The 12,667-nt window shown below is 45.5% G+C and overlaps 1 protein-coding gene across 11 annotated transcripts in view; it reads right to left on the minus strand.

Annotated features, from left to right (window-relative positions):
* CACNA1A (calcium voltage-gated channel subunit alpha1 A) overlaps window positions 1-12,667 on the minus strand; it is a 401,410-nt gene that overhangs the window by 134,466 nt on the left and 254,277 nt on the right. For all 11 annotated transcript variants that reach the window (XM_053290757.1, XM_053290752.1, XM_053290754.1 and 8 more), the window contains one exon: window positions 9,971-10,030. In XM_053290757.1, the coding sequence (XP_053146732.1) occupies window positions 9,971-10,030 (60 nt within the window). The remainder of the gene's footprint in view (window positions 1-9,970; window positions 10,031-12,667) is intronic.

Consider the following 12,667-nt stretch of genomic DNA (forward strand, 5'->3'; position numbering starts at 1 on the left):
TTTCCGGGCAAAATACGAAGTGCTGGTTATTACCTTTAAAGCCCTGAATGGTTTGGGTCCTGGTTACCTTAGAGAGCGCCTTCTTCTGTTTAATCCCCATCGCACGTTGGGGTCATCTGGAGAGGTCCATCTCCAGTTACTACCAATACGTCTGGTGGTGACTTGAAGCCTGGCCTTCTCTGTAGCTGCTCCTGGCCTATGGAATGCACTCCCAATGGATACCCATAATTTAGGCTCGCTGTTGGCCTTTAAGAGAGTCCTAAAGACTTACTTGTTTGGCCTGGCCATCCAAGGTTTTTAAATTTGGCAAAGAGGCACATTTTAACGTGGTGATTCTCTTTATTTAGCAGGGGGAGAGTAACTGGCCCTATCCACCCTCCAGTGACTGTTGCTGGTGTCTATTTTATGTTTCTTTTTAGATTGTGACCCCTTTGGGGATAGGGATCCATCTTATTTATTTATTTATTTACTTAATTATTTTTCCCCTCTATGTAATCCGCCCTGAGCCATTTTTGGAAAGGTGGTATAGAAATCAATCAATCAATCAAATAGATAGATAGATAGATAAATAAATAAATAAATAGTTTTAAAGTATTTTAAATGGTTTTTAAGTGGCTCTGAATTGTTTTAAAATTGTTTGTATATTATTTTAAGCACTGTGTTTTTAAATGTTGTTTTAATGTGTTTTTTAAAAAAATTGTTGTGCACCACCCAGAGCCTTTGGATGTGGCGGTCTAGAAATGCAATAAATAAAGAAATAAATAATAAGTAAGTATATCAATGGAGTTATGTATATGCTCACACGTGTGCACAGCTGGGCATGAGGGCGGGGGCTGGGACGCAGAGTTCAACCTATTTCCCCCCCAGATGATTGCTCTCAGCCCCAAAGGCATGTAAGCCATGTGCCCACACAACCAGTGCTGCCAGGAGCAACGCGGTTGCATCTCTGTGCTGCTCCCAGCAGCATGGGTAAACAGAGGCTGGGACATATTGTCCCAGCCTCTGGGAATCCCACAATGCACCACGCAACACACACCCCATGTACCACCCTTATCACATCCGCGGGTGGGCCGGATGCCCTCCCCATACCAGAAAAAGAACCCTTCATGGTAAGTCTACCAATGTTTCTTTTTCCTGGGTATGGGGAGGGCATCTGTGAATGATGGGACATACCCAAGCTCAACCAAACCGGGGGCGGGAAGCGGATGCCTATACCACCTTCTGTAAAATTGTTCGGGCAGCCGCTGCTTGAGGCTCGTAAAATGAAGGAATTTTATAATGCTTAACGAAGGGAGAAACCGACGACCAAGTGGCTGCCTTGCAAATTTGTTCCAGAGGAACCCTGGCTGAGAAAGCTGCAGTCGTAGCCACACTCCTGGTTGAGTGAGCCGTGATGTTCTGAGGTACCGCCAAATGCAAGGATTCGTATGCCAATGCAATAGTCGCTCTCAACCATCGTGCCAGGGAATCCTTAGACACCTTAGAGCCCAGATTTGAAGATAAGAAGGATACAAGCAGTGAATCCGACTTCCTGAGAACACGCGTTCTTTTGATGTAGATACGGAGAGCCCTCCGCACATCCAAGGTGTGCCAAGCCCATTCCTTAGGATGATTTGGCTTTGGGCAAAAAGAAGGCAAGACAATCTCCTGACTGCGGTGAAAGATCGAGTTCACCTTTGGCAAGAAGGTAGGGTCAAGTTTTAAAATTACTGCTTCCTTCTGGAAAATGCACAACTCGTCTCTTACGGAAAGCGCCGTGAGTTCCGATACTCGCCTGGTGGATGTGATAGCTACCAAAAAAAAGGTTTTGAATGAAAGGAGTTTTAAGGATACTTGCCGCAGCGGCTCAAAAGGGGCCTCTGTAAGAGCCGTTAGCACCTTATTTAGATCCCATGTGGGAAATCTGTGAATCGGCGGAGGGCTCAAATTGACTGTACCCTTCAGGAACATGCAAATGTCCAGGTGCAGATTTTGGGAATCCCTTAAGGAGATGTTTAGGACCGAAGCCAAGGCAGAGGTTTGGCGGCGCAGAGTACCTGGACGGAGACCCTTCTCGACTCCCGCCTGCAAAAAAAACCAACACCGCCGGCACGCCTGCCTTTAATGGCTCAATTCCTGACTTGCGTGCCCAGGAGCAGAAGGCGGACCATGTCACCTGATAAATCCTAGCCGTAGATGGCTGTCTAGCAGCCAGGATAGTCTCTTGGACCCTTTTGGAATAGCCCTTATCACTCAACCTTTGGCGCTCAACCTCCAAGCGTGGAGGTGGAGCCACTCCGGGTCCGGATGGTAATTCGGGCCCTGGCTTAATAAATCCTGTCTCAATGGCAGCGCCCACGGCTTCTGAGTGGACAGTGACATTAGATCGGAGAACCACGGTCTCCTCGGCCAGTACGGCGCTATCAAGACTATCTCGGCCCTTTCGGCAATCAGCTTCCTGATGACCGCCCCCAGAATTGCCATGGGGGGAAAAGCGTAAAGCAGCCCCCACGGCCACTTGGAGACCAGGGCATCCACTTGCTCCGCCTGGAGACACAGGTGTCTCGAGTAAAACCTCGGAAGCTTGGTATTTTGGGGCGAGGCAAACATGTCCACCACCGGTAACCCCCATTTCTGCGACAGTAGAACGAACACGTCCGGATGGAGAGCCCATTCTGCCGGGTCCAGGAACTGCCGGCTCAGCCAGTCCGCTTGACTATTTAAGAGCCCCGAGAGATGCTCCGCTGTAACCGATCTGAGATGCTTTTCCACCCAAAGAAATAGACGGTCCGTTTCCCGCATGAGGGATTTGGATCGTGTACCACCCTGATGATTTATGTGGGCTTTGGTAGTGACATTGTCGGTCCGTACTAGGACATGTCGATCTTCCAGTAGAAATTGAAACTGCAGGAATGCTAGGCGAACAGCCTTTAACTCTAGCCAGTTGATATTGTGTCTCAGGTCTTCTGTTTCCCACCTCCCCTGGGCCTGGTGGGATGCACAATGAGCCCCCCATCCGGAGAGACTGGCATCTGTAGTAACTATGACCCGTTCCGGGGTATCCAACGGCAGGCCCCGTAGTAAGGCCTTCCTGATGCGGAAGGAGCAGCCACTGAAGAGGTCTGGAGTCCAACGGCGGGGGGGATAGTAACAAAATCTATGAGATAACCTTGGGACACCGTTTGTATGACACCAACGGGTCATAGTTACTACAGATGCCGTTCCGGGGTATCCAACGGCAGGCCCCGTAGTAAGGCCGCCGAAGTCCACCACGTGAATGAGTTCCAGCCCTCTCGGGGAAGTTTGACCCACCGGTTCTTCCTTTCCATAATGGCTTCCTGATGCGGGAGGAGCAGCCACTGAAGAGGTCTGGAGTCGCACATGAATAGGATCTGATCTACAGCAGATCAATGGGTACAGACCTCTTCAGTGGCACGCAAGTCAGGAATTGAGCCATTAAAGGCAGGCGTGCCAGCGGTGTTGGTTTTTTTGCAGGCGGGAGTCGAGAAGGGTCTCCGTTCAGGTACTCTGCGCCGCCAAACCTCTGCCTTGGCTTCGGTCCTAAACATCTCCTTAAGGGATTCCCAAAATCTGCACCCGGACATTTGCATGTTCCTGAAGGGTACAGTCAATTTGAGCCCTCCGCCGATTCACAGATTTCCCACATGGGATCTAAATAAGGTGCTAACGGCTCTTACAGAGGCCCCTTTTGAGCCGCTGCGGCAAGTATCCTTAAAACTCCTTTCATTCAAAACCTTTTTTTTGGTAGCTATCACATCCACCAGGCGAGTATCGGAACTCACGGCGCTTTCCGTAAGAGACGAATTGTGCATTTTCCAGAAGGAAGCAGTAATTTTAAAACTTGACCCTACCTTCTTGCCAAAGGTGAACTCGATCTTTCACCGCAGTCAGGAGATTGTCTTGCCTTCTTTTTGCCCAAAGCCAAATCATCCTAAGGAATGGGCTTGGCACACCTTGGATGTGCGGAGGGCTCTCCGTATCTACATCAAAAGAACGCGTGTTCTCAGGAAGTCGGATTCACTGCTTGTATCCTTCTTATCTTCAAATCTGGGCTCTAAGGTGTCTAAGGATTCCCTGGCACGATGGTTGAGAGCGACTATTGCATTGGCATACGTATCCTTGCATTTGGCGGTACCTCAGAACATCACGGCTCACTCAACCAGGAGTGTGGCTACGAATGCGGCTTTCTCAGCCAGGGTTCCTCTGGAACAAATTTGCAAGGCGGCCACTTGGTCGTCGGTTTCTCCCTTCGTTAAGCATTATAAAATTCCTTCATTTTACGAGCCTCAAGCGGCGGCTGCCCGAACGATTTTACAGAAGGTGGTATAGGCATCTGCGGTTGGGCCGGATGCCCTCCCCATACATAGGGGGATTCTACCTAGAGATGGGTGCTCTAGGCGCCCATCTCTGTGTGCAGCTGGGCTGGAAGCAGCCTGGCTCACACCTGAGCAAATAGCCTGGGTTTAGGGAGTGCTTGGTCCCTAAACCTTGGCTAGCAGCAAGGCTACAAAGCTGGGCTAGGTGACGTTGGGCATCCTTAATCTGGGCTAGGCTGCATGTGAGAACATCCTCAATGTGTAGAATAATTCATTCATTCATTCGATTTCTATACCACCCTTCCAAAAATGGCTCAGGGCGGTTTACACAGAGAAATATAAATAAATACACATTTACATTTATCTTCTAAAGTATGATAGACATTTCTATACATATAAGCAAATTTATATGAACACAGAGAAAAGATTGTAACCAAGAACAATCTAAATCTTAAGGCACTATATTAACCAGACTTGAATTTCACCATACTCAGTTGTAGCATTATTGCCATTCCCAATTACTCCCAATTGTGATTACATATATTTCTAAAAGTATTGTTCATTCCTGTTCTGAGTCCTTATCAGTATACTCTTGTATCCTATTATTCAGATTGAAAGGACAGTCTGTCTATCCATACTAAAACATATTTTAACTATTGTCTAATTTGATTAGAAGTGTACCCTATATCTCAAGATGTGTCTAGGTTCTAACTTTCTCTGTGTTTAAATGTGACTTTCTGTGTCACATGTTTAGCCCATATTATTCCACCCCCATATCCATTATTCAAAGAACACAGGAATAGCTATCACTGTATATGTTCCTCTAAAACATATGGAGGCTGTTCATACAGGTGTGCAAAACTGGGCGAAGGGAGCCCAGCCCGGTTTTGCATGAGCATGTGAACCGCCGGGACTGGGCAGGTCCTGGAGGCTCCATGACGGCAAACCCACCTAAAGAGCCACCCTTTGAAATGAGGTTAAGGGTGCGAGTGCTCCCTTTACCTCATTTTTTGGATCATGTGGCAGCCGTGGCTGCCACAGTGTGGGGAGTCCAGGGAGGGGAGGAGGGATCCCTATGATGCACTGCCCACTTGCGTGGTGCATCATGGTATTTCCGGGGGCCAGGACGGCACATCCTGGCCCCCAAAACTCACCACTGCCTTGGCGTACGAGTAATCGTCTAGGCACACAGGGAGCACGCCCAGCAACGCTGCTGTGATCATTTGCAGAGAAGGTAGTTTTAAACCGCCTGTCCTGCAGCCTACTCTGGAGCCCTTCTCACAGATGGTGAGAAGAGGCTCACTATCTGTTTAGTAGTTGCTAAAGACTGTATTCCAACCACTATCTTGGTTCTGACGTTCTCTATAGCTAAAAATAGCCTGCCCTACAGATTTAAATACAATTGCATCATGTGTATACAGGAGGACCTCTGTATTTGCGAGGGTTCTGTTTTCTGCAATTACCATGGATATGGAAACTTCAAATTCTGAATCATTGGGGCAATGGGATCATGGGGGTTGGTTCTCAAAAGTCAGAAAAATGAATTTTTAAAAGGGTAAAATTGCCCTAGAAATGTGCTCTGCAGGTCTCCAGCAGTCTAACAATGCCCCCCCCCCGTCTCAATTCCACAATTATTTGGTAGGAAAATGTGGTTTTAATTATTTTATTTTAAAACAAGCCACAAAATGGCTCCTGAGCACAAAATGGCAGCCAGAAATAACCTCTGAGGTCATTTCCGACCACCCCTGATATGTGGATATGAGAATTTTAACACACACACCCCTCCATTCCCCACCCCCACCAGTATACCGAGGTCAGGTGTTAATCTGAACCATGGATATTCTAAACTGTGGATGCTGGATCCACAAGTAAGGAGGTCCTCCTGTACCTAGAGTATAAAATATACTGAATAAAACCAGTTTCAGTTGAAACAGGTTTGGTCTGTCTCTAGGATATGTGAAGTAATTTGGTCTTGGAATCTACCATTATTTCGAATATTCATAAAAAAGTCTACGTGTCTTCGTTTTCTTTGGATGACCACAACCGTTCATGTTGTGGACTGCATTCTGGATATTCTTTTTCCTTCCTCCCTTCATTAACTACTTCCTTTTTTATATCAATGAGACTGGACTTTGGATATATCTTCTTATTTACATAGGAGCCTCTTATATAGGAAATGTGTATGTTTTTATGATTTTTAAGCCAAATTATTTGTAGTGTTTAATGTTGTATGCTCTATATTTTTAATAAATGCTTTTACTATTTATAATTTTAATAAATGTGTCAATTTAGTTGTATTATAGTGTTTTTTAATAATATTATTATTGGATTCTTTGTAGATCACTGTTTTTTTAATCCAATTATATTGGTCTGTGCTGTTTATCTGCCAGCTACCTAATGGCACAGCGGGGAAATGACTTGATTATCAAGCCAGAGGTTGTCAGTTCGAATCCCCGCTGGTATTTTTCCCAAACACCTATATCAGGCAGCAGTGATATAGGAAGATGCTGAAAGGCATCATCTCATACTGCACGGGAGGAGGCAATGGTAAACCCCTACTGTATTCTACCAAAGACAACCACAGGGCTCTGTGGTTGCCAGGAGTTGACACCAACTTGAGGGCACACTTTGCTATGCTGTTTATCTAGTAGTTATCAATCATAACTACAAGCAAATCCAATAAGCAGACATGAGAGAAGATTTTACTCCCTTGGCTAGATTTTAATCCCTGACTCAGTTAACAGTGAATTTCAGCACTAGTTTTATTCTGCTGCTTATGTTTCTACTTGCTTTCTTTTCTCTTATATATGAGAATGTCTTTTATGTTTTAAATTTTGTGAACCGCTTTGTGTAAATGGCTTTTAAGAAAAAAAACAGGAAAAAAAAGAAGAATATAGATAGATAGATAGATAGATAGATAGATAGATAGTTTTCATATAGATAGACAGACAGACATAGATATATGATTTTCATATGTGTGTGTACATCTAACACTTTAGTCAGTGAGGTAAGTGTTCAAACCGCTTCCCTTCACCCTAATACTTACTTCTGAGAAATAGTTACTTTGCTTTCTTATAGGCCTATTTTGTATATTACAGTGAAGGGAAATGTGCTGGATATGTTTGAAATTCTTATTGTTTGGACTCAGGACATTTCATATAAACAGCAACCCGTGTGAAACTGAATCAATGTGGTTCTGCTTTCAAGTGGCTACCCCAATGCAATTCTAGGATATAAATTAGGCCTTAGATGTTCTGTCACACACCACATAGAGTGTGTACACTTCCATGTGGGTGAATTTAAACATGTGTGAATTTAAATTAGCATCCTGGCAGGACTCAGGGAAGATTCAAGGATGCTGGCTGTCAGTTCAAGAAGGGTGGAGGCATGGTTGTCTTCCAGAGAAGGCTGATCAGGATCCAGGGGTCAGAGGCAGATGTTTACTCAAGGCCAGGTAGGCAGGAGTCAAGATATCAAGGTGGCAGGACCAGAAGTATGTGCAAGGTCAAAGTCAGGTATGGATCACAGTACAAGTAGGGATGTGCACGAGCCATTCATGCACCCTACAGTGGGGCGGGGAGCGGTTTCCTTGAAAAGCAGGTAAGGAGTTCCTTACCTGTTCAGCCCCGCCCTGCCACTGCCCTGCCACCAGTTCCAAATGCCCATGCGGAACAGCAGCGTTGCTCCTTGCAGTCTCAGCATGGTGCTGTCATGCACAGGGCTGGAGTGCACATGCATCGCCATGTGCATCACACAAATGGCCAGTGTGTGTGCATGCTGGCCATGTGCACGCCAATGCTGTGTGAAGGCTGCAGGGAGCAGCAATGCAGCCCCGCATGGGATTCGGAACACGGGCGCCGGTGTCGGAAAAGCAGTGGGGTGGGGGCAGGCACGTAAGGAACTCCTTACCTGCTTTTCAAGGAAACCACTCCCCACCTAGTCAAGCTGGCTCAAACGTCAACACTCGAGCCATTTAGGCACTTCAGAGAGGAGGTGCCAGACCGGCTCGTCCACATCCCCAAATGCAAGGCAGCAGGCAGAAAAGACAAGTTGCTCAGATTGAGGAGCAAGCGCTGAGAACAGGGCTGAACAGGGCCTGGCCTGTGGGCATTCTGATCCTGCAGCCTAGATGGAACCCCTGCATCGCAGGCTGTAGTTTGCTAGGCTTGCTGAGGAGTCAAAGCACTGGTGGCGCAGGAGGCAAGATGCCAGAGACTGGCGGTTGGAAGCTCAGCTCACACACACACACCCAACAGTGCCTTACGCATTAGCAACTTTCCATGGACAGATGTTGTTTTCTCTAAGAAAGGCAGAGGGTGCTGCTAGTATTCAAATCCATATGTCGTTTTGACAAAGATAATCTCAATGATTGCTCTACTCTCTTGATGCCAGGAGACCTTGGTTGTTGGACGAGTCAGACAGGGATGAGAGCAAGGTGTCAGAGAGAAGGGTTTCAGAATAAAACATTTAAGAAATCGGTTCTTCTTCTCATTCCCACACAGCTTGCATGTGGCTAGTTATGTCTGGAGTCATGTCATCATGACACCTCCTCACTGCATTAATGAGAAATGGGAATTGATTTGCTTGGTACTGCCTGTAAGAATTTCTGAGTTTTTTTATTAGTGAGTTTCAGAATCAAGTGCATCTTCTTGACAAATGCATACAAGCACTGCACTGCATTATAGTCAAATGAGAATAGTCACAGCATCAGAATTTCTACATTTCAGGCAAGGACTGAGCATTCAGTTCTGGCTCAGGGCAGTGCAGAAAGCATCCCAGCTTTTCCCCATCACCCGTATTGATTGATGCCAGCCTTCCTTATACTTCAGTCTAAGGCTGAAAAGAAACAGTTGGGAGGTTTTTCTGTGAATGTGTTTGTACCCTCTTTGAAAACTGTCTTCTCCCTTTCCATGATTTGATTTTTTTTTTTTTTTTTTTTTGCAGAGGGGGAGAGAGATGAAAGGGCACAAAAATGTTTGGTGGATGGGACTGAATTCCTATTGCCAAGGCAACTAGGCTGATGCTTCCTGTCTTACCATGCGGTGCTGTAATGATGTTGCAAATTGGACGGGTCATGTAGCATCATGACATCACAGCACTCACTATGTGATTCCTGACTGGTAGGATCACATAGTGAGGGTGTGGAAAAAGGTGCAAGGGCTGCTGCTGCAGATGAGCTGGGGCCCTGAGCTGCACACGCTGTCATTTGCCTGGTTGGGGATAGGAATCCCCAACCGTACGAGTGAAATCCCCAACTGCACAGTTGGGAATTCCTATCCCTAACCAGGTGAATGACAGCTTGGAGTGAAGCAAGCATGGAGGGAGCTATAGGCAGCCTGCATGGAGTGGGAAGGGTGAATGAGCCATGCACCTGCAGCTCATTTTTCGCCCTCCCCCTCCAGCTCATCTGCAGTGGCCACCTCTGTCAAAAAGCAATAGAGAAGTGGTTGCGAAACAGCATGAAATGACATGATATAGGTTCCCTTTGTCTGTGTGTGGGGGTGGGTGGGATGCTAATTTCGCTCCAAAGATGTTCGCATTTGAACACTCATCACAATCCAGGTCTATCCTTGTTCCACAGCCAGGCAGGCAAGCCACACTCAGTCATATTTTCCTAAGATTACAGATCCAAGCCCAGTTTCCCAGTTACTAACCTTAACAACCATTTCAAAGGTGAAGACACCTGTGAAGACATAGTCAAAGTATCGGAGAACCTATTGGGAGGAAAGAGAGAAAGAAATGTGGTTGCCGAGAAGCTAGAGCAGGCCCTGCTGCTAATACCTTGGGAGTCACAAATCCTAAGCAAACTGATGGCCTAGCCAGACGTTGGCTCCTCTGTCAAGGCTAAAAAGGGGTCGGGGAGCAAATTTTGTACCTAAATATACTCCAATAAGCAACATTCTGGAGAAAAGGTTCAAAGTCTCAAACAGAAGAATATAGGTTCTATAATTTATCCAGAATCCCTTAAGCAATCCATACCACATTCTGGTCTGTTCTTTGTCTAGTGTGACATATTCATGTCACACAGAGAGCCCTCCAGATCTACTCTTTGGGATTCTGAATGCCTTTTACCCTAGTACCAGTATATTATGGAGCACCCATTGTAAACCTAGCATCCATTGAAGATACTAATGGAGAGCATACTGCCTCTCCCCGCCCCCTCACCATTTGTAGCAGTCTAGCTCCCTGGAAGCCACAGTTTCCCCTTAGCTTTTGATGTTGCTATTAGGAAAGAGCTGAATATTTGACTCAATTGGCTTAGAGCAAAAGGCAAAGCTTTTGTGATCTAGTGCAGAAAAAACACATTTCAGAGACTGGGGATACAAACAAAAAGAAACCAGATTTGTCTTTGTACTCCTAATCGCAATCCAAAAGGATCAGGGGAGAGTTGACAGGAAGCACTGGGTGCTAAGCAGTCAATGAATTGTGGGCTGCACAGCTCATTAAATGCAGTCAGGAAAGGACGGGAAAATAGAAATACATTTCACCCATCAATATACCTCCAAATGGTTTTAATACCTATGTACCAACCCATCCAACCTCAGTGGGTGTTGCTGTTTACATTGCCAGTTCAGAGATTACCCGGGAGTTTTGGCCAAAGCTTAGGAGATTTATAAGTACGTACTTCTACAACTCTTCCATCCAAATTTCACTTGGATAAAGGATTATTCTTCATTTCCTTTTTCAGGGGCACAAGAGTGCCCCTTTAGTTAAGGTGAGCAGCAAAAAAAAAAAAAAAGGGGGGGGGTGTCCCACCATTATAAACCATAATAATCCTCAAAATTGTATTGCTTATAAACATGACAACTATTGAGCTAACAAACACACAGTGATACAAATGCACATAAGTGCAACATGCACAAAAACACAAATGTGCAATACATGGACAAATGCATAATGACACACACACGTATGCAACACAAAGACACAAACACATGTATGCAACACACACAAATCCACAACATAAACACAACTCACAAATATGCACACCACACACACACAAATGCACAAACACACACATGCAACACAAACACATGCACACAACACAAATGCACAAATACATGCATGGAACACAAATGCTCACACAATGTAAATGCACACACACAATACACACACAAACATGCACAACACACACATATGCTCACCACACAAACACAAAAGCAATACGCAAACACAGAAGCGACACACAAATGCAAGCAACAGACTCCATACAGGCAGAAGGATGCTGCACACACAACCACACAAACAGACACATGGCACACACACACACACACACACACACACACATAAACAGATGCACACCCTACATACACAGCTACTCAGGTAGACACACTCCACTCAAACACAGAAACATGGAAACAGACGAACACATTTACACTGACAAATGGACATGCAAACATATGCACACTCATAAACACATGCACACAACACAAATGAATGCATACACTCACAGAGCTACAGAAACATGCACACTAGAAAACAAGCACACACACACACACACAAGTAACACAATCATATGTACCCACACAGAAACATAAACACACCAACATGTAATATAAGCGCGCACACACACACGGCAATTATGCACAGACGTGTGCAGCACAAGCACAAAAGCACTTCCACAAGCACAGGTACACATAAATGTACACGTGTGCGTACACACACATGCGCGCGCGCACACACACACACACCTCCTTTTAACAAAATATGGAAATTAGATAGTTGTTTTTTTTAACCTGCCAGTTTAAGACCAGAGTTAAGGATGTCTCAGTCTGGCTCAAGCTCCATAAACCATAACATAGGAATCTAAGGTTGATGCCTTAACAGATGTGTCAAAGTGATTGGTAATGACGTTGTGCAATGTCACAAATTGTGCTCATTTATATCTTGCCCTTCATGTACCCACATTGTTCCTGGCACTCCAGGGGCTGACTTCATTGCCCAGCCCTAGGAGTTCAAATTTCGTACTCTGGATTTAGGCAGGTTAACATAATTGGTTTTCCCATAGAATACAGTATAGCAGGAGTTTTCAAACTTGGTTGCCAGATGTTGCTGGACTATAACTCCTATCATTCCCAGCAACAATGGTTAGATCCCTGCAATGGCTGGGGATGATGGAAATTGTAGTTCAACAACATCTGGCATCCCAAGTTTGAAAAACTCATTGATAAGGTGATAAGGCAGTACAGGACCAAGACAACTTGGGGTATCTTTGCTGGTGCCAGACATGCTATCCTCCCCATCTTAATGTGGGCCTCAAAGTTCAAGGAAGTGTGTGGGTACATGGAGGGCACATTGTGAGTGAGCACAATTTGTGACATTGCACATAATTACTGATCATGTGGCACATC

This window comes from Hemicordylus capensis, chromosome 2 (assembly GCF_027244095.1).
Source record: "Hemicordylus capensis ecotype Gifberg chromosome 2, rHemCap1.1.pri, whole genome shotgun sequence".
NCBI classification, from domain to species: domain Eukaryota; kingdom Metazoa; phylum Chordata; class Lepidosauria; order Squamata; family Cordylidae; genus Hemicordylus; species Hemicordylus capensis.